Below are 23,703 nucleotides of genomic sequence, written 5' to 3'. Positions count from 1 at the left end.
GTCCCCGCCTCTTAGTTGTGGCTCCCTTGAGTCTAACGATATAAGTTTCTCTCTGGTTTTCACTCTCAAGCATCCTTACCCATGAGCTCCTTTCCCCGTAACTGGTTGGAGAAAGCCTGTTGCCCTCATGGGAAGCCGTTTGCCACGAACACGGAAGCTGTGCATGCTACTGTCTGTGAACACTTAACCCCCTTCCTGCTCACTCTTCAGGGTCCCACTCCACATCTTGGGAGGCCGATGGGGCAGCTGCATCTGATCCTAAGGTTAATGTGATAAATGGCCACAAACCAGGCTCTGAATAGCAGAAGTATACCCTTTCACAATACTCAGGGTCTGAGACCACTGAGGGCCTGGAAACTCAGGGTTTCTCCTGCTTTGTGCAGGCTGTCAGGGGAGGGGTGTCCTGGAAGTTCACTTCTACACTCCAACCTTCATCTCCATCTGCATGTGACCTTTTCCTCCATGTGTCTGTCTGTGACTTCTTCTAAGTCACTTGATTGTTGGCTTCTGGGTCTGTCTTAGGGCAGTTGTTAGAATAAGGCCACCCTGAGATTATGTGTGGCCATGAATGGGGGGGGGATTCTAACGATCGGGCCCCACCCAGGCTCTTTTGCAGCCCCGATTCCAGCTGTGCTCACCCATTCCTGGCAGCAGCTGGAATCAGGGACCGAGCCCATTGGGATCTCTTCTTACACGTTTCAGCTGTAGCATCCGCAAGGTCTGGTTGTGACCTGGTGAGCCAGCTCCATGCCGCCGCCTGCTTCCCCAGACCTGGTGGCAGTGGCAAACCCATTGTTACTTGTCCCTGGATGCTCAGCTCCCTCTTTCTGTCTCCCTGACCTCTGTGGGGAAAACCCTTATTAAAAGACAACCACCAGACCATCTGAAGGGAGTCTGTTTTCCCACTGGGCCTCTGATTGAGTCAGCGATTGCGGCTGCTTTGCTATGTACACGAGATAAAGGTGATCTCAGCCGGGGTGAGTGGCTTTTGCATTTTATCTACACACCAGCAAAAAGGGGATCTGCGGAGCTGGGCTGCACACTCTAGTAACACTGCTAAATTAAAATTCCCTTTAGAACCGGGAGTGCGGAAGGATAGCTGTCCCGGCTCAGTCAGCAAGCCTGGCTTCTTACTCCCTGCAGTTCCCAGATTCTCCAGGGTCTCTCCTGCCCCGGCCGCTATCTTCCTACTGTGCCTGGTGGTTTGATTACCAAGCGCGGCTGGTGTCCCGTTTGATAATATTCCTCTGAGGGACCAATCCGCAAACCCTCGCATGCACTGCTGCGTCCCGCCATGCTCATTGAGACCTGGAAAGGCAGGCACCCTGTGATCCCGGCTGCGAGGTCTGGCTGCCAGAGATAGGAGCGTGCTCACACTGGGACTGGGACAGGGTTGGGGTGGGGGGGAGTCTGTCATTTTAGAGGGAAGAGGAGCTCACATCTCTGTCCCCACATGGGGCGTAGGCAAGAGGGTAACCTCAGCTGCGTGGATAGATCATCATCTCCCCCAGAAAAATTGTCGTAGGGACAAGCTCAAACCAGAGATTTCAATGCTTTTTCTGTTCCGTCCACACTGACTGTTGGACCCAGGTTCCTTATTAGTGGGAATCTGCGTCCTGTAGGGGTGTGTGATCTGTGTACATAAGGGGACTTAGCTTTTTTACCTTTAAAATGTAACACAAGCATTTTCACATGCTGCCAAGGGTTCTTCTGTGGCTACCAATAATTACTGCATAGACTCACACTCTCTGAGCCCCTCATTGGTTGCTTTAGCCAATCGTCTATATTTGGCATCAGGTTTGTTCCAGATTTCCCAGTGTTATCACCAACACCACCACGAGAATCATTATTTCAGCTCTCAGTGCTTTTTTCTGACCATCTTCTCGCACCAAATTCTTCGTAAGATAATTCAGATGTCAAAAGTCCTCATATCTTGAACTTTCGTGTGTGTCCTCAGCTGCTCCCACAGAAAGATGGTGGTTGACTGTCATTATTGTGTATGGGCATAGGCAGAAGTCAGATGACAATTTTCAAAAATTGATTTTGATCTTCCACCTTTATGTATGTTCCAAGAATCGAACTTGGGTCATTGGGCTTGCACGTCGAGCACCTTTTCATTCTGCATTATCTTGTCGGCCCACTATAGTGCCTTAGACTTTGGGATGAGGTAAGAAGGTCTGATGATATTGTTCTTCTCTGTCTCCTGTTGAGTGGCACCATACATACACACATACATACATACATACATACATACATGCACACATACATATACATGTTTTCCAGTCATGTGTGACTATCATCCCCATCTGTTTATTCACTGGGTTCTTTAGAGGCGCTGGCTAGAGTGCTAGGAAGTCTTTCTATTTTGAAATGAATGTTAGTCCAAAGCAGTGTTCCTAGTTTGTCATCGATGCTTTGAATTTGCTTTGGGAATGCACAGGTGGATGGAGAATCTAGAAGTGTGCGCGCAGCCATGCTCACCAGGCTTATCTGTAAGGCTCTTTTACGAATCGTCCCTTTCCACTTTCTTAAGAGAGAGATGTTTACATTACATGCTTCTGTGTATGTGTCTATGTCAGTGCATGGGCAGAAGCCAGAAGAGGGCATTGGGTCACTCTACGCTGGAATTAGTGGCATTTGCAGGACACCTATCTTGTGGGTGGGCGTGAGGATGGGAACTCTGGTCCTCAGGATTGCACAGCAGTCGTTCCTCACCATTAAGTCATGTCTCTAGTCCTTCCTTCTTCAGCCTTGGAGGGATTTGGACCGAGAGTTACAGACGATTGTGTGTCACCATGTGGGTGCTGGGAATCGAACCCAGGTCCTCTGCAAGAGCGGCCAGTGCTCTTAACGTCTCCAGCCTCTGTGTTTGTTTTTGCCGTTACCTCTTTAGACCACTTTAGGTCTGCTTCCTAGATGAAGTTATACATTAGGAATTTTGATGAACTAATTCCGACCGTACTGGTCATTGGGTTGTCTGAGAACAGTTATCGAATGCTTTGGCCTCTGCCTTTGACTTGAAATGTTGTGTGTATTAAATTGTTTTTATCTTTCTGTCTTGTTCTAATGACCTATTTGATCCTGACCAGTGACTTCATCATTGCATACATACAATTTGTATATTTGCAGTTTGGCTTCAGGTTCTAAATGCACTTTATTTAAGTGATGTGTGCAGGCACGTGTGTAAGTTGTGTTATAAGTTTTTCCCCTATGTCCTTTTTCAGAGATGACTAACTACTTCCTATACTAGGTAGGGTCCACTCATGACTCAGGGCCTACAGATCAGTGTGAACAGAAGTTTTAATACAAAACATAAAAGATTAACTCCCAAATATGGGACACCCTGGGATTGTGTGGAGGGGGGAAATGACATTCAGTTCTGCTCAGAATTCAAGGAAGGAGTCTTTGCAGTGACCTGCAGGGGCAAAGAAACCCTGGTCTTCTCGAGTCTTGGGATTCTCAGTCACTGGACCAGCAGGAAGCCCCTTTTGGTGTAGGTGTGAACTACCACCAGTTCATGGCCTGTAGAGAGAGAGAGAGAGAGAGAGAGAGGCTTGTTCAGGCTGGAACCTAGCACTCAGAGAGTCCTTGCCAGAGGACCAAGGAAAAGTGGCCTCAGATAGGGTCAGCATATCGAGGTCAAGGGAAGCCAGGTGCTCTAAGTGCACAGCCGAGCATCCCTGCTTCCCTGCACCTGTGCCGCTGTCCTTCCATCTGCAAGTTAGAACCAGTTCGCCTGACTCAATTCCTGTCTTCAGTATCCCCATCCTTGACCAGAAATGGACATTCATGCACCTCCATGTTCCCCTCACCATCAGCAAAGCTCTAAGTTTTTCTGTTCATTTCCACCCACCCCCCACCCCCAGCATTAACTCCCACAGTGTTGATTCCTTCACTCACGCACTAGATAGATTATCAGATCTGAGCAGAGATGCCCACGGTCAGGATTCTGATGTTTCGAAGCACTCACTTCCTCTGCCCTGTCTGTACCACTGTCTGGGTAGGGGAGTGTTCGATCCAGATGGGGCTGTTCTTTCATGCAAACACGACTCAGAACTTTCCTGTGTCTTTGTCAAATAGCTCCAGGCCCTCATTCAACCAACCCTGTGGCCTTCCCTTTAGCAGACTCACTTGACGTATCTAAAGAACAAGCTATCCCACATTACTAAAGTCAACCTTATTGGCTGTGCGTGGCATGCCATCTAAGCAGTGTGGTTTTTGTGCTTGATTTTTCTGGTGTTTTGTTAGCATTTAGAGCCTTTTACTGGAGAAGGGGAGTATCTTTGCTTTCTGTCTTGAACTGTTAGGGAGGGTGGATTAGGCTGGCGTGTTATAGGCTAGCACCTCCATGTAGAGCTTATGTATGTTAGTGTTTATGTAGTGTTGGGGATCAAACACAGGGCCTCATACACACTGGTCAAGGACACTACCACCTAAGCCACACCTTCAGCCCCTTTGTCTCCCTTTTATAAGGTCCCTGGTCAAAGTGACAAGGGGCCATCCTTATGACCACATAGCAACCATGACATCTCCAAAGACAATTTCCAAATGAACCACCAGCCTGAGCTCTTGGGGGCTGGGCTAGCAGAGGCCATAACTCGTCTATACCACTTCTCAAAGGGGCTTCGGGGATCAAATGGGGTCATGTGTGTACGATATTAAGAGTGGTGCCTGAGTGGTCTCAGACACCGCCAGCTGCTGTTGCTGTTGTTGGTAGCAGAACACGCAACCCAAAACCTATTCTGAGACACACCCACTGCTGCCCGGGCTTGGGGGAGGCGCTTCCTTGCCCCTCTAACATCATGTTGGCTTTGGCTTTGGCCAATAAATGTCCAACTTGACCACTTACTACAGTGAGTAGTACACTTACCTCCTTCTGAGCTAGCTCTCTGTCCCTCGTCCCCTCCTCCAGCAGACAGATACTGATTTAGTCATCATGAACTCCTGTGTAAGCTTTGCTTTTGTTCCTCCCCCTCCCTTTTCCCACATTCCTTCTCTCTCCTTTTCCTCCTTTTTCCCCCACCCCCACCACCTCCAAGAAAGTGGTGCTGGACCTGGGCCTATAGCACAGACCTGTCATTCCAGCTACTCAAGAGGTTGAGGGAAGGGATTGCAAGTTCACCATCTGCCTGGACTGCAGAGTGAGTTCAAGGCTAACCCAGAATGCATAGTGAAACTGTATTTCAAAGTAAAATGTGGGAAGGTCTGGGGTGTAGCTCAGTGGCAATGTTTGCCTAGCATGTGTGAGGCTCTGGATCTCTTTTACTGAGGGGTGGGGGAAGAACCAAACACCAACACACCATTGAAATCGCTTGTGACCAAAGCACCATGATCCTGATGGCCAGAGCAATCAGCCTTTCTAAGCATTCCTGGAAAGGTGTGTGTCAACCTCTGCATTTTGAGAAACTGCTGTGGGTAGCCCAAATGTCCCCTGTCTAGATAGGCAGCTTTCTCTGCAGTGGCAGGACAGAACTTCTCCTCATAGGAGCAAAGGGTGAGCATCTCTGTGCTCAGAAAAACATACACCACTTGTTGAGTTTTCTTGTCTGTATAAGTGGACTGACTGCACGTTGAACCTTCGAGCCAAGATCTAACGACATAGATCCTTTCATCCTGGCTGTGACTCTGGGTTCTCCCTGCTCTTTATGAGTGAGGGAGGGAGGGGACCAGCCAGCAGCTATCTGCAAGCAGAAAGAGGGACCCAGAGGAGAGAAAGAATTCCACTGACTAGGGATGAAGGGCTGCAGCAGGGAAAGGGTTAAGCTCTGGGCTTTGCAACCCTGGGGCTTCACTCCACACTCCACCCTTCACTCTCCTGGGCACTTCTCCTCAGATGAAATAACCAGTGTGACATTTAATACTCCTCTTGTCTTCGCTGGGGGAAAAATGCCATTCCACGAACACCCAACACTTTGGTCTTAATTTGATACGCCTCCCCCTTTTTGATGAGGGGCCTAGTGGTCACCTTAGTTGGATTTTACAATTCGTAGATTAAAATAAAATGATGGTAGCTGGGAACGGAGACCCACACCTGTAACCCCAACACTTTGGGAGACTGAGGCAGAAGAGTAATGCAAGTTGGAGGTGAGGCTAGCCTGAGCTACATGCTGAGATCTTGTCTCAAAACCCAATCAATATGTAGGTTGAAGAAGTGATTCCTTGGTTAAGAGCACTTGATGCTTTTCCAAAAGACCTGAGTCTGGCGCCCAGAATCCATGTTAGGTGACACATAACTACTTGTAAGTCCAGCTACAGAGGATCTTAGACCCTCTTATGGCCACCAGAGATGCACACACATGCGTGCACAGATACACACACACATACACACACACACACACACACTATTTTTAAAAATAAAATCTTTTAAAAAATAATAAATGGGGCAGGAGCTATGGCTTAGTAGTTTAGAGTGTTTTATGAGCTTGTAGAGAACTCAGGTTTGATTCTCAGCACCCACATAGTAACTCACACCTGTTACTCCAGTTCCAGGGGATCTGGCATCCTCTTCTGCCTTCCACAGAGACTGCACATGTACATGGTTCACATACGTGCATGCAGAGGGAACACTCATACACACAAAAGACACTTAAAAAAATCAAAGAGTTTCAGAGGAAGAATCCAGAAAACGCTGTTAGCACAGATGGTATGTGCTGGCTCCCTTCAGAACTCTCATAAAATTTTAATTGTGGATCTGTAACTAACTTGTGTGGGGAACCTCACTCAATGCTACCAATCACTAACGCGTCCCAAGACTTCAGAGCTGCTGAGGTGTGTGATGCTTAGTCGTGTGGCCTTGACACAACCTAGTTGGGAAGAGTCTTAGTAAGGAGTTGTTTCCAGCAGATTGGCCTGTGGGTGTGTCTACGGAGGTTGTCTTGACTCCCTATGTGAACTGATGTGGGCGGACTCCCTGGGTTTGGATCCTGTACTCTATGAGAAGAGGAAGCGAGTGGAATATTAAGGGGGAATGCATTCATTCTCTCTCTGCTTGATCTTGGATGTAACCAGCTGTTTCATGCTCTGTCCCCGACTTCCTCACACAGCCAGCCAGCAACTGGGAGCTGTAAAAGCATGAGACTCCTCTCTCTTGAAGTTGCTGATGTCGCAGCAAAAGGAAATGGAGCTAAGACATGGTGACAGTCAAGTGTCCTGCAGCACCCTCTTCCCTCTCCCCGAGTTGATGAAGTTATCCTGCAGAGACCTTTCTTGAAGGTTTCACATTGAACATAATAATTTTATTGGTAGTAAGTGGGGATTGTGGGGATGGAGTCACCGTAGAGGTTCTCTGGAGAAATACTCTCAGCCTGTTAGGAAAAAAAGGAAAATAAGGGCTTCCCATTAGGAAGTGTTAATTGATCTTGTGGAGAGAGATTTGTCAGTTTCAGTCACTTCAGCCAAACCAAAGTAGAAACCCAAGTTCAAGGGAGCAGGTCCCCCTTCCCGCCCCGACACACACACTTCCTACACCGTAGTTCTCCCTAGTAATGTTTGTGTCTTGCTCAAAATCTTTTAACATGTTTGGTGCCACCCTGGAGACACTGCGCTTTCCCAAGGAGAACTGCGTGTGTAATAGGTTTACAGTCACTCATGCCGGCCGGTCGATGACACTCCCGTGCTACCCTTGGCCCTGGGATGGGCCCTGGATTTCTTAAACAGGGCCAGGCTGTGTCAAAACACCACATGACTCCAGCAGCACGGAAAGACCCTGAAAGCCCAAATCATAGTTCATCCAGCCCTGAGCATCTGGGGTTACCATCCTCTTCTGTGCCTATAGCGATGGGCAAGTCCAAGCTTGCCCACCCAGAAAAACATCCAAGATGTACTATTGGTCAGCCTTTGCCTTGTCCGTTACAGTGAGTCTAAAGCAACTACTGCCTGCCAGTGATCCAGACACCTGCCCGATTCTGCTGGTGCAAGGAGGGCTCAGAATAGCAGGAAAAGGTGTATTGCCATCACAAAAGGTTATTGAGAAGGGAACAGGAGGAGTAGGCAGAGAAGGGGGAAGAGGAGATGGTGGTGATCTTCAAACCAGAAAACTGCTGACCCTGGAAAGCAAATCTGAAAGCCAGGTGTTCTCAAATCCCCTCTGGTCATGACTCCAACAAAGAACAAGACGGCTGAAACACGTGGGGGAGAATTGTTATATCGTGTGTGCATATGCAAGCAAACTCGCCTATGTGTGCACTTGTGGACGCCAGCCTCTCTCCACCTTTCCTTTTGAGATCAGGCCTCTCATTGAATCCCAAGTTCCCCACTTTGGCTAGCCAGGATGATCAGCAGACTTCAGGACCACACATGGCATCTTCCCCAGTGCTGGGATTACAGATGTGCCCTGCACCCAGCTTTTGCAAGGACACCAGGGATTCAACTTCAGGTCCTCAGACTTGTGCAGCAAGAACTTTATGGACTGAGCCATTTTCCTAGCACTCTCCCTGTGTAGCTCTGGCTGTCCTGAAACCCACTCTGGAAGACCAGGCTGGCCTTGAACTCACAAAGATCTCCCTTGCCTCTGCTTCCCGAGTGCTAGGATTAAAGGCATGCGCCACCACCGCCCACGCCTTTTTTGTTGCTGTTTAGGTTTGTTTGCTTGCTTGTTTTTTGAGACGGGATTTCTCTGTGTAGCTTTGGAGCGCATCCTGGTACTCACTCTACAGACTAGGTTGACCTCGAACTCAGAGATTCACCTGCCTCCGCCACAGGAGGGACTCTTAACCAAACAGCGGCTGCAAGCTTTCCCAGAACTTCACCAGGTCTCCCCCACGGTCAAACTGCTGATGGAAGGACAGACTTCAGGTCTTCTCAGGAGCTGCCACAAAAGGACAGATATGTTTGTGTCATACGCATAGCAGAGAGGCACACGACAAAGGACAGGGTGGCAAAGGTAGAGAGGTATGTTGCCACCAAAGCCATCATAGAGCCTGAAGCCAGTCCCATGGTCCCCCCACCCCTCAGAATGGTGTGGGCCTGTCATACCAGCTCTCTGGCAAATGCAATACCCTAAAGCAGCACCCATTCCTCTGCCTGCACCCCCAGGGATGGCTTCCACCCCACGGTATAGAGTGGGTAGAGAAGGTCAGGAGAAGACAGCTTTGAACCACCTCAACCAAGACAACTACTTTAGCCTCAGCTTGAGGGAGTAGGGGTACATTCCAACCTGGTTTTTCTGGATCGTGACACCGCTCCCAGGGCTTGCTTCTGAGCCCCATTTCTCCTCCCGCCCCACCCCATCACGGGCCATTTAAATAGCATTGCTCAAAGGCTTTGATGAGCTCACTGTTTACCTTCCCAAAGAGGCTGAGCACAGATGACCCTCATCATATTTATGTAGCTTTAACCCCCTGACCCACCGGAGAGCCCAGAAGGTTTCCGCTTAACAAATGTGCCCCCTGCAGGGAAACAGCCCAGGGCCAGCACAGCCTGCCTCTGGAAGCTGTGCCTGAACTTGGAAAGCTTTCATCCGCGTGGATGGACTCGGGGGCCCTGAAACCCTGGGAAGAGTGGTTCCACAGCCTCTTTGGAAGCTCAGCCTCAGTGTGTTGAATGTCTTGCTTCCAAGGGTCACCAGGAACTTGACCTGGTGGGACATGTTCCTAACCTTTACAATGAACTTGACATACAAGTGGAGCCTCTGATATAACATAGCTGGTGTCTGTGTTCTGTAGCACTGGCTTTAAAATGGAAATAAGCTCCAAGTTTTGAATCACACCTCAACACTCAAGTGGCATTAAAAAAAAAACGCATAGTGTGAGCAGCAAAAATTACTGCCGTTGCCTCAACCCAGGATATCTGTCCTTCTAGATCTACAGATTTCTATGCAATGTGTATACGCGCATGCAGTGTGTCTCTAAGTTCATGGGTGAAGAGAGACGCCAGAGAGAGAAAAAAAGTGGTCTAAAAAGAAGACAAGAGAAGAACGGAGTAGTCCTCTGATGGGAGGTGGGGAAGGATTGAGGGAGGTTCGCCAAAGAGATCACTTAGCACAAAGAAATGTGCAGTTGCTTAACCGTGTACTGTTTCGTGCTGAAGACACGCCTACACGCAGCTTTTTAGTGACTGAAAATTGCTGCGGTGTGGACCATCACTTACACTAACTTGCACAATACCCACACAACTGGGTATTTCTGTGGTTGCCCCATAGTCTGCTCTCCTAACATTTGCTTTTCATAAACTGGTACTTTTTCCTTAGGGGCTGTTGGGTACAGTGGCCCTTAAAGTGGATTAATAAAAGCCGAATTTGAACTGCACTTATAAGTACTGTGATTTGAAGAAGAATTGTCCACCCTAGGCTCATGTGCTCAGACACACAGTCCCCGTTAAGTGGCACTGTTTAGAAAAGTTATGGAACCTTTAGGGAGTGGAGCCACGTTGGAGGAAGTCTGTCATTGGGGGGTTGACTTTGAGGGTTTAGAGGCCAGCAATGCGGCACTTGCTGTTCTCTGTTTCCTACGTGCAGATAAAAATGTGATCAGCCAGTTTCCCGCCCCTGCCACTATGCTTTTGCGGCCTGTGGCCATGTCTTCCCCTCCACAAGGTCTCTATCTCTCTGAAGTGGTCAAAGTGACCACTTCTCTTCTTAAACTGCTTTCGGTTTATGGTGTCCTGGCACGGCAACAGAAAGGTAACCAATCTAGACACCGAGTGCCAAGCTTGCGTCACCTTAGCTCATTAGGGTGTTTTGCCTTAGTTTGAAATAGCGAGTCTCCAGTGAGGGAGAAAGAGTGGTTGGCACAGAAAAGAAATGAGGAATAATGAGAATGAGGTCACATTAAAAAAAAAACATTTTAAAAGCTTCATAGCATTCATAAATCTAAGTGTGATAAAATTCAAGTGTATGTGTGAAAATATCGGAGTTTGTTTTTCAGTTCACAGGGTCTCTTTTGCTGGGCAACTCATTCCCCATCCCAGTCATACCCCTGCACCTCTGGTTACTAAGGTCTTTTTCTGTTTCTACTCATCCATCCTGGGATGCCCACATCCCCCCTCTCTTGCCTGTCCTGCACTCCTGATACACCAAGGCAGGGGTTCTCACAGTAGGGTCTCTGCACCTCCTGCATCACCGAGAATCTGCTGTAAATACACAATGTGGTCCAGTCCTGACATGCTTAATTCATACTATGGGGCAGGCTGGTGCATCAGCATATAGACATCCATGTTTGTTCAGATTCTTTTCTCCTAGGGGAATCACTGAGCTCAGAGGTTCAGCTTAATCACCTCCTCATTCTCAGGACATCTCATTTAATGCCGCGATCTCCTATAATAGCCTTAGTACAGTAATCCTGAAGTCTGTACCTAGTCTGAGTTCCGTATGCGTGTGTATGTTCCTCAGCAGTCAGTGTGTGTGTGTGTGTGTGTGTGTTGATGTTGGAAATGGAATCCTGAAGTCTGTACCTAGCCTGAGCTCCGTATGCGTGTGTATGTTCCTCAGCACTGGTGTGTGTGTGTGTGTGTGTGTGTGTTTTGATGTTGGAAATGGAATCCAGAGCTTCTCACATGCTAAGCAAACACTCTGTTACTGAAGTACACCCCCCGCCCAAGGTTAAGCTTTAACAATACAATGATCCCTTAGTATCCAAAGGGGGTTGGTTTTGAAGCTCTTCATGAATACTAAAATCCTCAGATTCTCAGGCCCTTGTGGGAACTTGTGTCCCACATGCCTTATGGGATTATGGTTCATCTCTAGATTACTTAGGATAGTTAATACAGTGTAATCCTATGTGATCAGTTGCACTGATGATCACGAAGTAAAAACAAGGAAAAAGATGGCAGTACTCAAAATTGTTTTAAGATTGGTTGCATCCGTAGATGTAGATGCCACTGATAACAAGGTATGTTAGTTGATTATTTTTCTTTCACTATGATGAATTATCATAATCAAAAGCAGCATAGAGAAGAAAAGGACTTACTTTGGCTTAAAGTTCCAGGGTGATAGAGCCCACCATGGCAGCAGGAGAGCAGAGTGGACAGACAGATCACATTCTGTCACCCACAGGAAGCAGAGAGAGTGAGGGTGAGTGAACGAAAGCAGGAAGTGGGTTGAGGTTATAAGCTCTCAAAGCCTGCCCCCAGATATACTTCCTCTAGCAAAACTCCACCTTCTAAATGTTCCATAACTTCCCCCCAAGCAGCGCCACCTACTGGGGATGAAGTGTTCAAACACCTGAACCTGTGGGGGATGTTTCTCTTTCAAACCACCACAGGAGGACTGGCAGGATTAGAATGGGTTTGAGTCACAGTACCCTAGAGGCTGTGGCCAGCCATTTGAATGCTCACTCCTGCTGTGAGAATCTCAGACAGATCCTGAAACATGATATATATAGCTACTCCAACCTTAGAGTTTGGTCTGCACAGGATACCTGCAGGTAACCTGTAAAATTCCAGCATCCCTCAGGACTTTGACATTATGGTATCATGCCACCCTCCCACCTCCAGCTTGTCAACTTCTTGTACTCATAGGTCAAGTAGCAAGCCCTCTGATTGTCAGCTTCCCGAACAAGAATCCATTTTGTTATCATTACTGTTTTGGATCTGGAATTCACTATGTAAACCAGGCTGGCCTTGAACTCAAAGAGTTCCACTTGCCTCTGCCTCCCGAGTACTGGGACTAAAGGCGTGCACCACCACACCAGACTGGTTTCTTGTTTTGTTTGTCAAGCTCTTGCTATGTAGCCCACTGCTTGCCCAGGACTGCTAATCCCCCTGCCTTTGCCTCCCAAGTGCTACGGTTACGGGTGTGTGCTTCCATCCCTGTGAAGATATGGTTGTATCTAATAACTGATACTTTTAGGGTTCTGGTCATCTGTCAATAGAGAACAAAAGTTAAAATTACAACACTTCCCTAGTTCCTCTCTGGGTACTTTAAAACTTGAGGTGAGCTTTGTGGTGTTGTTGGGAGAGCTAAGGCATTTCTGGCGGCTAGAACCGGTCTTTAGGTGCTTCCAGTACCAAACCGGTCTCCACTCCACATGGATGCTGTTATCCCTTCCTTCCACTGTGGTCCAGATTGTTCCTGGATGAGATGTAAATCCCAGTCTCTTGCTTTATTGCGCCATCTACTGGCAGCCTTGTGGAACGGCTTGCTTCTCACCTGTGCAAAAGTTATTTGAGTTGTTTTTCCAATTATGACTTCTAGTGCTTAAAAGGTGAGAGCGCTGGGCACAGCGGCACAGGTCTATTATCCCAGAATTTGGAGGATAGAGGCAGGAGGATTATTGCAGGCTCGAGGCCATTATGGCCTTCACAGTGAGGTCAAAATCAACAGAGCTACATAGGGAGACCCTATCTCGAAAAAAAGGAAAGAAATCTGTTATGAGACTATTCTGTTCTTCAAACTGCTCTTTGCCCCATGTGTCTTGGCATTTATCATTAACCTTCTAAGAGTGGATGAGATTGGCTTTTTTTTTTCTTTCTTTCTCTACATACACCACACCAGGTTAGTTTTGTTCCCCCCCTCCCCCCGGTCCTCCTCCAGCTTCAGCATCCAGAATGCTGGGATAACTGGCATACTCTGCCATACCCAAAATATTCCAACACTTTTAAAAAGAAATTTTATTTCTCCTTTACCAGATTTACTGAATCTGGAATGTGTGGAAATCTTTGATTTTTTAGACGTTCCTCCAATGACTCTTTTCACTCAGGCTAGTATAGGAAACCCTGGAGTCTAGCCTGTCCCCTTCCCTCAATAGGAGACTATAGGCCTGGGAAACCATCACCCCACCCAGCTCCCAGCTCCTGGAAATATACTCTTTCAATAATAAATGTAAGATGGCAATCTGCTTTGTAAATGGAACTTTTAAGCAAACCTGAGAGAACCCCATACACCAACAGGTTGAATATTCCTATTCTGAAAACCCCGTGTCTGAAGTGCCCCAAAATTCAAAAACCGATGACACTGATGGGGTGCCACTGATGGGGAACCCCACAGTAGACCTCACAGGATGGCCCCAGACTACAGGTGCACTAAAAACCTGGCATACGGTCACCGTTAGGCTGTGTCTAACATAAGCTTGAAGCATGAATTTCATGGTTTGACTTTGTTCCCAATCTCCAAGATAACCTTATTATATATGCACATATTTTGTTAGTAAAAATTATCCAAAATCCCAAACAGATGCCAAACACACTGGAGAAGAGAGGCCCATGTCCCTTCTTAATTTAGGTAACTCAGCACAAGTCAGGAGCCATCTTGATTCTCAGGTTGGTAGATTCCTGCTATAGCTAGCTTGCCGTTACAGAAAGGTCAGTCTTACAAATTCAACGCAATGCCCAGCAAAATCCCAGCAAAATTCTTCAAAGACCTCAAAAGAACAGTACTCAACTTCATATGGAAGAACAAAAAACTCAGAGCCAAAACAATCCTGTATAATAAAAGAACCTCTGGAGGCATCACAATCCCTGACTTCAAACTCTACTACAGAGCTACAGTACTGAAAACAGCCTGGTATTGGCATAAGAACAGACAGGAGGACCAATGGAACCAAATAGAAAACCTGGATATCAATCCACACATCTTCAAACACCTGATCTTTGATAAAGAAGCAAAAAATATCAAATGGAAAAAAAAGCATACTTAACAAATGATGCTGGCATAACTGGATATCAACATGTAGAAGGATGAAAATAGATCCATATCTATCAAACTCAAGTCCAAATGAATCAAAGACCTCAACATAAAGCTAACCACACTGAACCTTACAGAAGAGAAAGTGGGAAGTACACTTGTACGCATTGGCACAGGGAATCACTTCCTAAATATAACCCCAGCAGCACAGACACTGAGAGAAACAATTAATAAATGGGACCTCCTGAAACTGAAACGCTTCTGTAAAACAAAGGACACGGTCAAGAAGACAAAATGACAGCCTACAGAATGGGAAAAGATCTTCACTAACCCCACATCAGACAAAGGTCTGATCTCCAAAATATACAAAGAACTCAAAAAATTGAACACCAAAAGAACACATAATCCAATAAAAAAAAAATGGAGTACAGACCTAAACAGAGAACTCTCAACAGAAGAATCTAAAATGGCTGAAAGACACTTAAGAAAATGCTCAACATCCTTAGTCATCAGAGAAATGCAAATCAAAACAACTCTGAGATTCTATCTTACACCTGAAAGAATGGCCAAGAACAAAAACACGGATTACAATTTGTGCTGGGAGAGGTTGTAGGGAAAAGGAAACACTCCTGCATTGCCGGTGGAAATGCAAGCTGGTACAGCCCCTTTGGATGTCAGTGTGGCGATTTCTCAGAAAATTAGGAAGCAACCTTCCTCAAGACCCAGTAATACCACTTTTGGGTATATATCCAAAGGATGCTCAATCATGCCACAAGGACATGTGCTCAACTATGTTCATAGCAGCTTTGTTTGTCATAGCCAGAACCTGGAAACAACCTAAATGCCCCTCAACCAAAGAATGGATAAGGAAAATGTGGTACATTTATACAATGGAGTACTACACAGCAGAAAAAATAACGACATCTTGAATTTTTCAGGAAAATGAATGGAGCTAGAAAACATCATTTTGAATGAGGTAACCCAGACCCAGAAAGACAATTATCACATGTACTCACTCATAGGTGGTTTTTAAACATAAAGGAAAGAAAGCCAGCATACAAACCACAATTCCAGAGAACGTAGACAACAGTGAGTACACTATGAGAGACTTACATGGGGAAGTAGAAAGTAGAAAAAGACAAGATCTCCTGAGTAAATTGGGAGCATGGGGACTTTGGGGGGAGAGGGTAGAAGGAGGGGAGCAGAGAAAAATATAGAGCTCAATAAATATCAATAAAAAATTTTAAAAAGAAAGGTCAGTCTTTATTGTATATCCCAAATCATGTTACTTGAACAGTCGGCTGGAGGAGCCCTGATCTATTTTATATTGTCCTTACCGGTTTCTACTGTGGTAGGTATTGACTAGAGGAGGAAACAGGCAAGTAACAAAAACTCCTAGCTCAGGTTGAACCCGGAACAGCTCCTTATGAATCATGTGCAACTGCTTAGAAGAGAGGATCCCACCTGACCATGCCAGCTCAATTGCATCTGTAGAGGGTGGGGACGCTTAATCTGGCCCGTGTAATACCGCAGCAAGTGATGAACCTGCCTCATCTTAGCTGGCACACACTAGACACCTACTCCTCAGGGAATTTGGAAAATTAAGCTATTGACTTTTTCTTTAGGCTTTAATTAAAATCATACATTTCTAAGAAGGTGGAATGGCTTGTGTTTTTTCTTCTTTTTCTTTCTTTTTTATCTTTTTTCTTTCTTTTCTTATTTCTTTTTCTTTCTTTCTTTCTTTCTTTATTTTTGGTTTTTGTAGACAAGATTTCTCTGTGTAGCTTTGGAGCCTGTCCTGAAACTTGCTCTGTAGCCCAGGCTGGCCTCGAACTCAGAAATCAGAGATCCGCCTGTCTCTGCTTCTGCTGGGATTAAAGGCGTGCGCCACCACCGCTCAGCATGACTTGTGATTTTTAAGGTCCAGCCAAAAACCGGGCAGTCCAACTCTTTCTTTACAGGACACCCGAAGGCCACGTGGGTACAATCTCACCCATTGAGCAAGGATTCTCACCTGGAGCAAGAACCAGAGGGTGGGGCTTGGGCGGGGTCTCGAGGCCCCGCCCCATGCGAAACCGCCACCTGTGTGGCAGCCAATCAGGGCGTAGCACGTGTCTGGCTCGCCCGTTAACCCAAAAGTCTCAGGCCTCAGCTCCCCGAGACTTGTGCCCAGGGGCGGAGGAATCTGGCAGTTGGGGCTGTTGGCAGGTGTTGCAGCGGGTGCTGCTGCAGCGAGTGCAGCGGCAGTGCGTGGTGGTGGCAGCCAGGCGCCCGCGAGAGGCCTGCGGCGTGAGGGCCTCAGGGACAGCGGACCTAGGCGTGCCAAGCACGGGAGCAGGAGAGGAGACGCTGTTGGACCACGACTATCAGGGTCTGGAACTAAGCTGTGGTCACCTCCGCCTTAGCCTCGACAGACCAATCCTGATCCCCACTTGTTCCTGGCCTCACACTATGTCGGGCCTCATCTGTACCTCTTTCTCTGCCTGGACCTTGTCCTCTCTTCTCACTGTTCCGAGGCCTTATTTCCTCCTCTCCCAGTGCCAAACCCTGGCCTGTATCCTTCCTCCTGCCTGCCCTCACTGTTCCTTGTTCCTGGACCTCCTCCGTATGTCTCCTTGTGTCTGCATCTGAGCCTGGCCCCAACCTCTTTGTGACCAAGCACATGATAGCATTTCTGCCTGTAACCCTACCTGCTGCAGTCCCCAGCCCTCTCTATCTGTATAACTGGTTTTCCCACCTGCCTACCTGTCCTTCTGCGTTGGGACTCCAGTAGTTACCCCTGCCGGTGTTAACCACATCCAGAGATGTGATAACTTACACGGCCAGCTCTGAATTCACTGGGTGCCTTTGAGATCAAGTCTTTTCTTACCCAAGCATCCGACTCCCTATGGGGTTCAGATCTGGGGGTGAGGGGTAAAGGAATCAATTCAAGGAAAGGTGATGCCTCCAGGAGCTGGCAGTATGGGGATAAGAGCCAGAGATCCACAAAATCGTGAGTAGGTGGTTTAGCATCGAGAGCTGGGATGTGTTGAAGTGATTAGCCCTGTGATTTGAGGACCCAGACCTCTAGGCAGGAATTTGAGGGCCCCAAATTGGTGCAGGGGGTAGAGGGGAAGCAGGGAGGTCTTTGGAATGGAAGAAAATTTGCATTTGGAATTACTGCCAGCCTTTGTGGGTCCTCTGGTGGTGTGGTGGGATGCGTGGAAGAGCAGTGTGCAGCCTCCTCTGCCTGCAAGCTATCCCGCATACCACGAAGTTAGCATCTTTGCCTTCTTAAGCATGGAGATGCAGTAGCATTTGGTCTTGCTAGCTAGAGCGAGTTTTGTCTCTTAAGCTAGTGTCAGAGCTGCATTGCTGGGGGTCTGGAAGCTGTTCTCACTTCTAGGCCTCTGACTTCCTGCAGGAGTGGCCACACCAGCAATCCAGACTGGGACAGTTGTGGGATTGGAAGGAGACCGAGCTGAAAACCTGAGCTGACTGGGTGAGCCCAGGGAAGAGTTCTTATGGGAACAACCTCTGGGTGCTGCTCAGACAGCCCTACAGCACTGGCTCCCACAGGGGTCTGGGGCAGTGGAGGGGGAGACGTGCCTCGTTATCACCAGCATGCGGCAGTACATGCTGTCCGTCAGAGGCAGCTCTGAGAACATCTCCTGTAGGTGGCTGCTGTTGCGCCCCTTGCTGGTGCCCTTTGGGATCCTTTAAATGTCTCGCCAGGCAGTTGTTGCCAGCGTGCCAAGCACTGGACCCAGTGCAAAGGAACAAACTGATGAGATCCAGGGTGGAGTTGGGGTGGGGCACATGTGCCAGGGAGAGGCCGCTGTGGTGGGAAAAAGATGAGGAGAGTCACTGGCCTGGCCCTTAAAGGATGAGCTAGATTTCTTCCGGTTCACAAAGCGGGAAGCACCTCAGCTGAGCATTGTGACATCCCCAAGTCACAAGGTTGGCAGGAAGGGAATTGCATTTGCTAGACTCTTCCTCCTTCTATCGACCTAGTAATTGACACAGTCATGTTGTAGGTTCTGTGCTTAGCATGACGCTTGACAACAGTAGGTATAGCATGCTGCACCTGGCAGATGGCCATGTATGACATGCCTTGAAAGTAACTGGCCCACCTGGACTTGCTTAAGGTTTGGGCCCTGGAGTCCAGATGACCCCACCTTCATCTTCTTCCCTGTGATGGGTGATGAGCTGCTCACAGCAGAAAGACGGGGAGACAGGAGCCGTTCAGACAGAGAAAGCTCTGTGCTTTCTCCTCACAGATTGTGACTAGGCATGCATGTGTGAGACAGGAATCAGACTAGAGGTGGGGTGGCTTGGTTTGGGTATGTTCCTTTCAAGATGAAGGTGGAACTGAGGAGGTGTTTGCAGGGCACCATGGGTCTGAGGAAGGACCCTCTGAGGAGTCACCTGCTAACATGCTGCTGCAAAGGCATCTCTTCATTGTGGGTCATACTTAGTGTATGTGACACATGGACCCACCTGTGAAAGAAGGAACCCATCCCAACAGTGTAATCCTTCTTGAGCCTTATCACAATCAAAACCTTTTTAAAATGTCATTTTTATTATTATGTATGTATTATGTATCATTATGATTTATATGTCCGTGTAAGGTGCCTGCCTACCTGTGTTCGTGCGTGTATGTGTACCATGTGTATGTGCCTGGTGCCTAGGGAAACCAGAAGAGGCCATCAGATCTCCTGGAACTGGTGGTTGTGAACCATGCTGGTAACCATGTTGGTAACCAAGCCCATATCCACTGCAAGAGCAGAAAAGGTTCTTAGCTGCTGAGCCACTTCTAGCCCCCTTGAAAACAAAGGGTTTTGTTACAGTACCTTTCCACTTGAGCCCTGCCACCTAGCACAGTGCACAGTCCCCAGTGAGTGTCTGGTTTCCCTAAGAAAGCTGTGTTGGGATGAGAGGCTTGCATGCACGAGGCAAGTCCTCAATCGGAAGGATTCAAACATTATAATTTGGGGCTTATTTTAGCACCCTTAAAATACTGGTGACAGAGTGATTGAATATGCATGGGTCCATTGAGCGCTAGCCACAGTTCGTTCCTCTCTGACAGAAAATGACGGGCCGAGCCCGAGCCCGGGCCCGTGGCAGGGCCCGCGGTCAGGAGACAGTGCAGCATGTCGGGGCTGCCGTGGTGAGTACCCCACCCTTTTTTAGATCACCAGTGTCTTGACACCCAGCCAGTGGGGCCTGTGGCAGGGAATTAAAAGATTTGTCCTAGGACTCAGTGGTAGAATTTGCCAAACATGCAGGAGGCTCTGGGGTCCATTTGAAACAGGTGTAACCTGGGGGCTGTGATGTGAGGAACTCAATCTTTTTTTGGTGACTTTCGCTTCAAATAGGTCCCCCTTTTGTTTTGTTTGTTTGTGGGTTTTTTGTTTCATTTGGTTTGCTCTGCTTTGGGTTTTGGTTTTTCGAGGCAGGGTTTCTCTGTAACAGCCCTGGCTGTCCTAGAACTAGCACTCTAGACCAGGCTGACCTCGAACTCACCTGCCTCTGCCTCCCAAGTGCTGGGATTAAAGGTGTGCATCACCACTGTCCAGCTCAGATCCCTTTTTAATGATCACATGCTTAATGGCTAAGTTTCTGAATGCTGGGGACCAGTTTAGGACTAGTTAGTTCACTGGAGTCCACCCCGCGGCATGAGGGAATTCAGCTGTGTTTGTCCATGAGCAGAGCCAGCAGCCTGGGTACATCCCACCAAGAACTCAGCAGTCACCCACAGAGGGGGACTTGGTCGGCCGAGGACGACAGAGAGGAATGGTAGTTGGAGCCACATCTAAGTCACAAGGTAAGCGGCAGGGGAAGGGGGTATACAGTGAGGGACTGCCATGTGCGGGTGCTGGGTACTTCTGCCAGGCCCCAGCACCACACTGCAGCATAGTGGCATGTGTGCCACCCCATGTAGGCTGGAAATGAGAGACAGCAGCTAGCCAGGGCCATCTCAGCAACATGTAAACTTCAGATATGAAGTAGGCCTCAGTTTGCCTGCTCTGTGTCCATAAGCCAGCTTTAGAATGTTGTCTTGGCCTCTGGAGTGATTCCCTCACAGCCTCCCTGTGGGTTTGACGTGGTGTGTCTTCACCTGTGTAGAGCTGGGCAGAGAATCAGCACAGCCAACTGCCAGCTCTCAGGCACTTTGCCAAAATGTGCCCGGCTGCCAGGAGCGTGGGAAGGCTTGTCTTTGAGGGACATTGCTCTGCACATACGTCTTTCTCCTCTGAAGGAGGGAAGACTGGTTTCTAGCAAGTCTACTAGTAGGTGCTGCTGTCAGAAGCCTAGCCATGACCCTGAACGCCACCACCAGATCCCAAAGCCAGAGTCGTCCTGCGGCCCAGGCGCGCTGTTGTTCTCAAGTGCCCGGCAGTAGACACACAATCCTATTTTCAGAAGAAGCAAAGATTGATGGGTTAGCGCTGCTCCGTGTGCAGTGTGACCCAGTCCAGGAGTGTACATGCCCCTGTTGCTGGTTGTAAGCAGAGCCAAGGAGCCAGGAGGCCACGTCACACTCCTGTCATAGTCTCACCCAGGTTATAGAGTTGGGACCCTAACCCCTGGCTCCCTGCAGCCATGATGACAGCAGGCAGACTACAGAGTACACAAAGGCCATGAGACTTAGAAAAATGAAAACCTTATTTCCCAATCAAGAGATCCATCCCTTGGCTCCTGGCATCATCATAGCCCAGGCTCCTGGCCTGTTAGAGTGGCCAGAGCCAGGGCAGACGGCTCTGCAAAGGATGAGGTCACAGGATTAGAGTCACTGCAGGAAAACTGCTGTCCTGCCGCCCACTCACTCTCTCTCCTCCAGAACTACAGATCTCAGCTGGGTTTCAGGAGCTGTCATTGGCAGAGAGAGGAGGGCGCCGCCGAGACTTTCATGACCTTGGTGTGAACACCAGACAGAACCTTGACCACGTCAAAGAGTCAAAGACAGGTGGGTTCCCAGAAACACCTCTTTAGGGGGCACTTTCTCTGGCACTGGGCTGCAGTGCTTCTCTGGCTCAGGGAAAAGAAGAGCGCTCTGCTCAGCAGCTGCAGCCTTCCCAGCCCCTCCCCCGTATCTGTTGTTTTTGTGTGGGCGCATGGTCTCCCCCAGGCAACTGAGCCCTAGTCCCCAGGGCCAGCTGTCTTGACCACTGTCCTCAGCTCTGCTGGGTCTGAAGGAAAGCTCTCATGGATCATAACCGTGCCAGGGCCTGACTGTGTGTGACGGCCCCTCAGGCTCCTCGGGTATCATCGTGAAGCTAAGCACCAACCACTTCCGGCTGACCTCGCGCCCACAGTGGGCCCTGTACCAGTACCACATCGACTATAACCCCCTGATGGAGGCCCGCAGGCTGCGCTCTGCACTGCTCTTCCAGCACGAAGACCTTATTGGAAGGTGTCATGCTTTCGATGGGACAATACTGTTTTTACCTAAGAGACTACAGAACAAGGTTATTTCAAATGTCTACACTGACAGGGGTGGGGGGAAGTGTCCACCCTAAAGCCAGGTTCAGAAAGGGTCTCCTGGTCGAGAGATAGGGCTCCTGGAGGCCCCATTATGACTCACTGTGTCCTTGGAGTCAGACAGAAGTGCTCTGGAGAGTTATATGAGGGCTCTCAGCTACTCAGCTGACTTCTTGGTCTCAGGTCACATGTCTGTGCTCAGGGGGACTTGTCTTGGTTCAGAGGCCCCAGGAACCTGGACATGGTTTTTCTACACAGAGTTAAGACCTGGGTTCCCACCTCTCTGGCTTTAGGTCACGGAAGTTTTCAGTCAGACTCGAAATGGGGAACACGTGAGGATCACCATTACCCTGACCAATGAGCTGCCGCCTACCTCACCCACCTGCCTGCAGTTCTATAACATCATCTTCAGAAGGTGCATGCCATGGCAGGGTGTAAGCACTGTGGTTTGTGTGTGGGGGCAAAGGGGAGCGGTTAGCAGTACCGCTCTGTGTGGTCATTTGAAAATGTGGTTTCTGACAGGAAAATTAATTTATCTGTCTCCAGGATTCTATCCCTTCCCCAGTGGTGCTGACAATATGCCTTTGAAATACTGTTTGAGCTGCACCCCGACTGCCCCTTCCCCAGGGTGGGTGGGTAGCTGCTGGGGCAAGTGGCACCCACATGAGGAGCAATTAGCTAGGACATGTTCTAGGCATTGGGGAGATGGCTGTGCAAGCATGATATTCAACTGCATTCAAATGCCCAGCACCCACAAGAAGCCAGCCGTGGGCATTTGCATGTAACCCTGGTGCTGGGGGTGGGACAAGACAGGAGAGTCACTGGACCTGCTGGCTACTAGCCTAGCTCCAGCTTCACTGTAAGACCTGTCTCAAGGGAGTGAGTGAGGTGTGAAGAGTGACAGAATAGGATACAGGATACCTGATGGCCTCCTCACTTGAGCATGGGCAGACACATACCCCACACATGTAACACACACACACACACACACGTTCTTCAGAAGACCCCTCCCTGTAAGGAGCCATCTAAATGAGGCAGTCCTTGGATTCATGGCTTATTCGACTCATAGATGGTTCAGTGGTGGAAGGATAGATAGCTCACTGTAGGGATACTTGGCCTGAGGGGATGCATTTGCTTGGTGCATTTTTCTTCCAGGGAAAGCTACCAGGGGAGCACTGGGCAGTTGTTCACCCTACTTTTGCAGCTAGACAGTGTGCAAGTAGGTTATCCTGGTGTATCATGATAAAATGGAATCGACACAATTCAAATGTCTTGAAATATTTTTTTCCGACCTTTAGACATTTTAAGAATGTGAACTCCTAGGCAGTGTAGACTTGCCTGGCCTGTCTCTGGGCGACAACTTGCCAGCCCTGCGGACTGGATGCAGCTCCACGTAGTCCCTAGGATTTGCTGTGCTAACTGTTCTGACTTTAAATTCATAGGCTCTTGAAAATCATGAATTTGCAACAAATTGGACGGAATTATTACAATCCAAGTGACCCGATTGATATTCCAAATCACAGGTTTGTAGACAACTCCACCATCCCTTGGGCTGCACAGACCTTGTGGCGTTCTGTAAAGTAGAAACCACCTGTTGTTGGTGCTCAAGAGTTAAGGGAGCATGTAACCTGGCTTGAGTGATGCCCAGTGATGCCAGATGACTTGACCTACAAACAAATCCC

General features: G+C 48.4%; 1 protein-coding gene across 4 annotated transcripts in view; it reads left to right on the top strand.

The window, feature by feature from the left end:
• Piwil1 (piwi like RNA-mediated gene silencing 1) overlaps positions 1–23,703 on the top strand; it is a 52,587-nt gene that overhangs the window by 15,452 nt on the left and 13,432 nt on the right. For 2 of the 4 annotated variants that reach the window (XM_085681633.2, XM_048433694.3), the window contains 7 exons: positions 17,961–18,038; positions 19,626–19,706; positions 20,249–20,363; positions 21,381–21,506; positions 21,794–22,008; positions 22,315–22,436; positions 23,464–23,544. In XM_085681633.2, the coding sequence (XP_085537759.1) occupies positions 19,629–19,706; positions 20,249–20,363; positions 21,381–21,506; positions 21,794–22,008; positions 22,315–22,436; positions 23,464–23,544 (737 nt within the window). In that variant the 5' untranslated portion in view covers positions 17,961–18,038; positions 19,626–19,628. Of the gene's footprint in view, positions 1–16,807; positions 16,929–17,960; positions 18,039–19,625; positions 19,707–20,248; positions 20,364–21,380; positions 21,507–21,793; positions 22,009–22,314; positions 22,437–23,463; positions 23,545–23,703 lie in introns of those variants that run through there. The other 2 variants (XM_048433695.3, XM_048433696.3) reach the window with 2 other exon arrangements.

Source organism: Myodes glareolus, chromosome 2 (assembly GCF_982192425.1).
Source record: "Myodes glareolus chromosome 2, mMyoGla1.1, whole genome shotgun sequence".
NCBI classification, from domain to species: domain Eukaryota; kingdom Metazoa; phylum Chordata; class Mammalia; order Rodentia; family Cricetidae; genus Myodes; species Myodes glareolus.
Note: the sequence above shows the minus strand (reverse complement) of the source record. Positions and strands in the feature narration are given on the sequence as shown.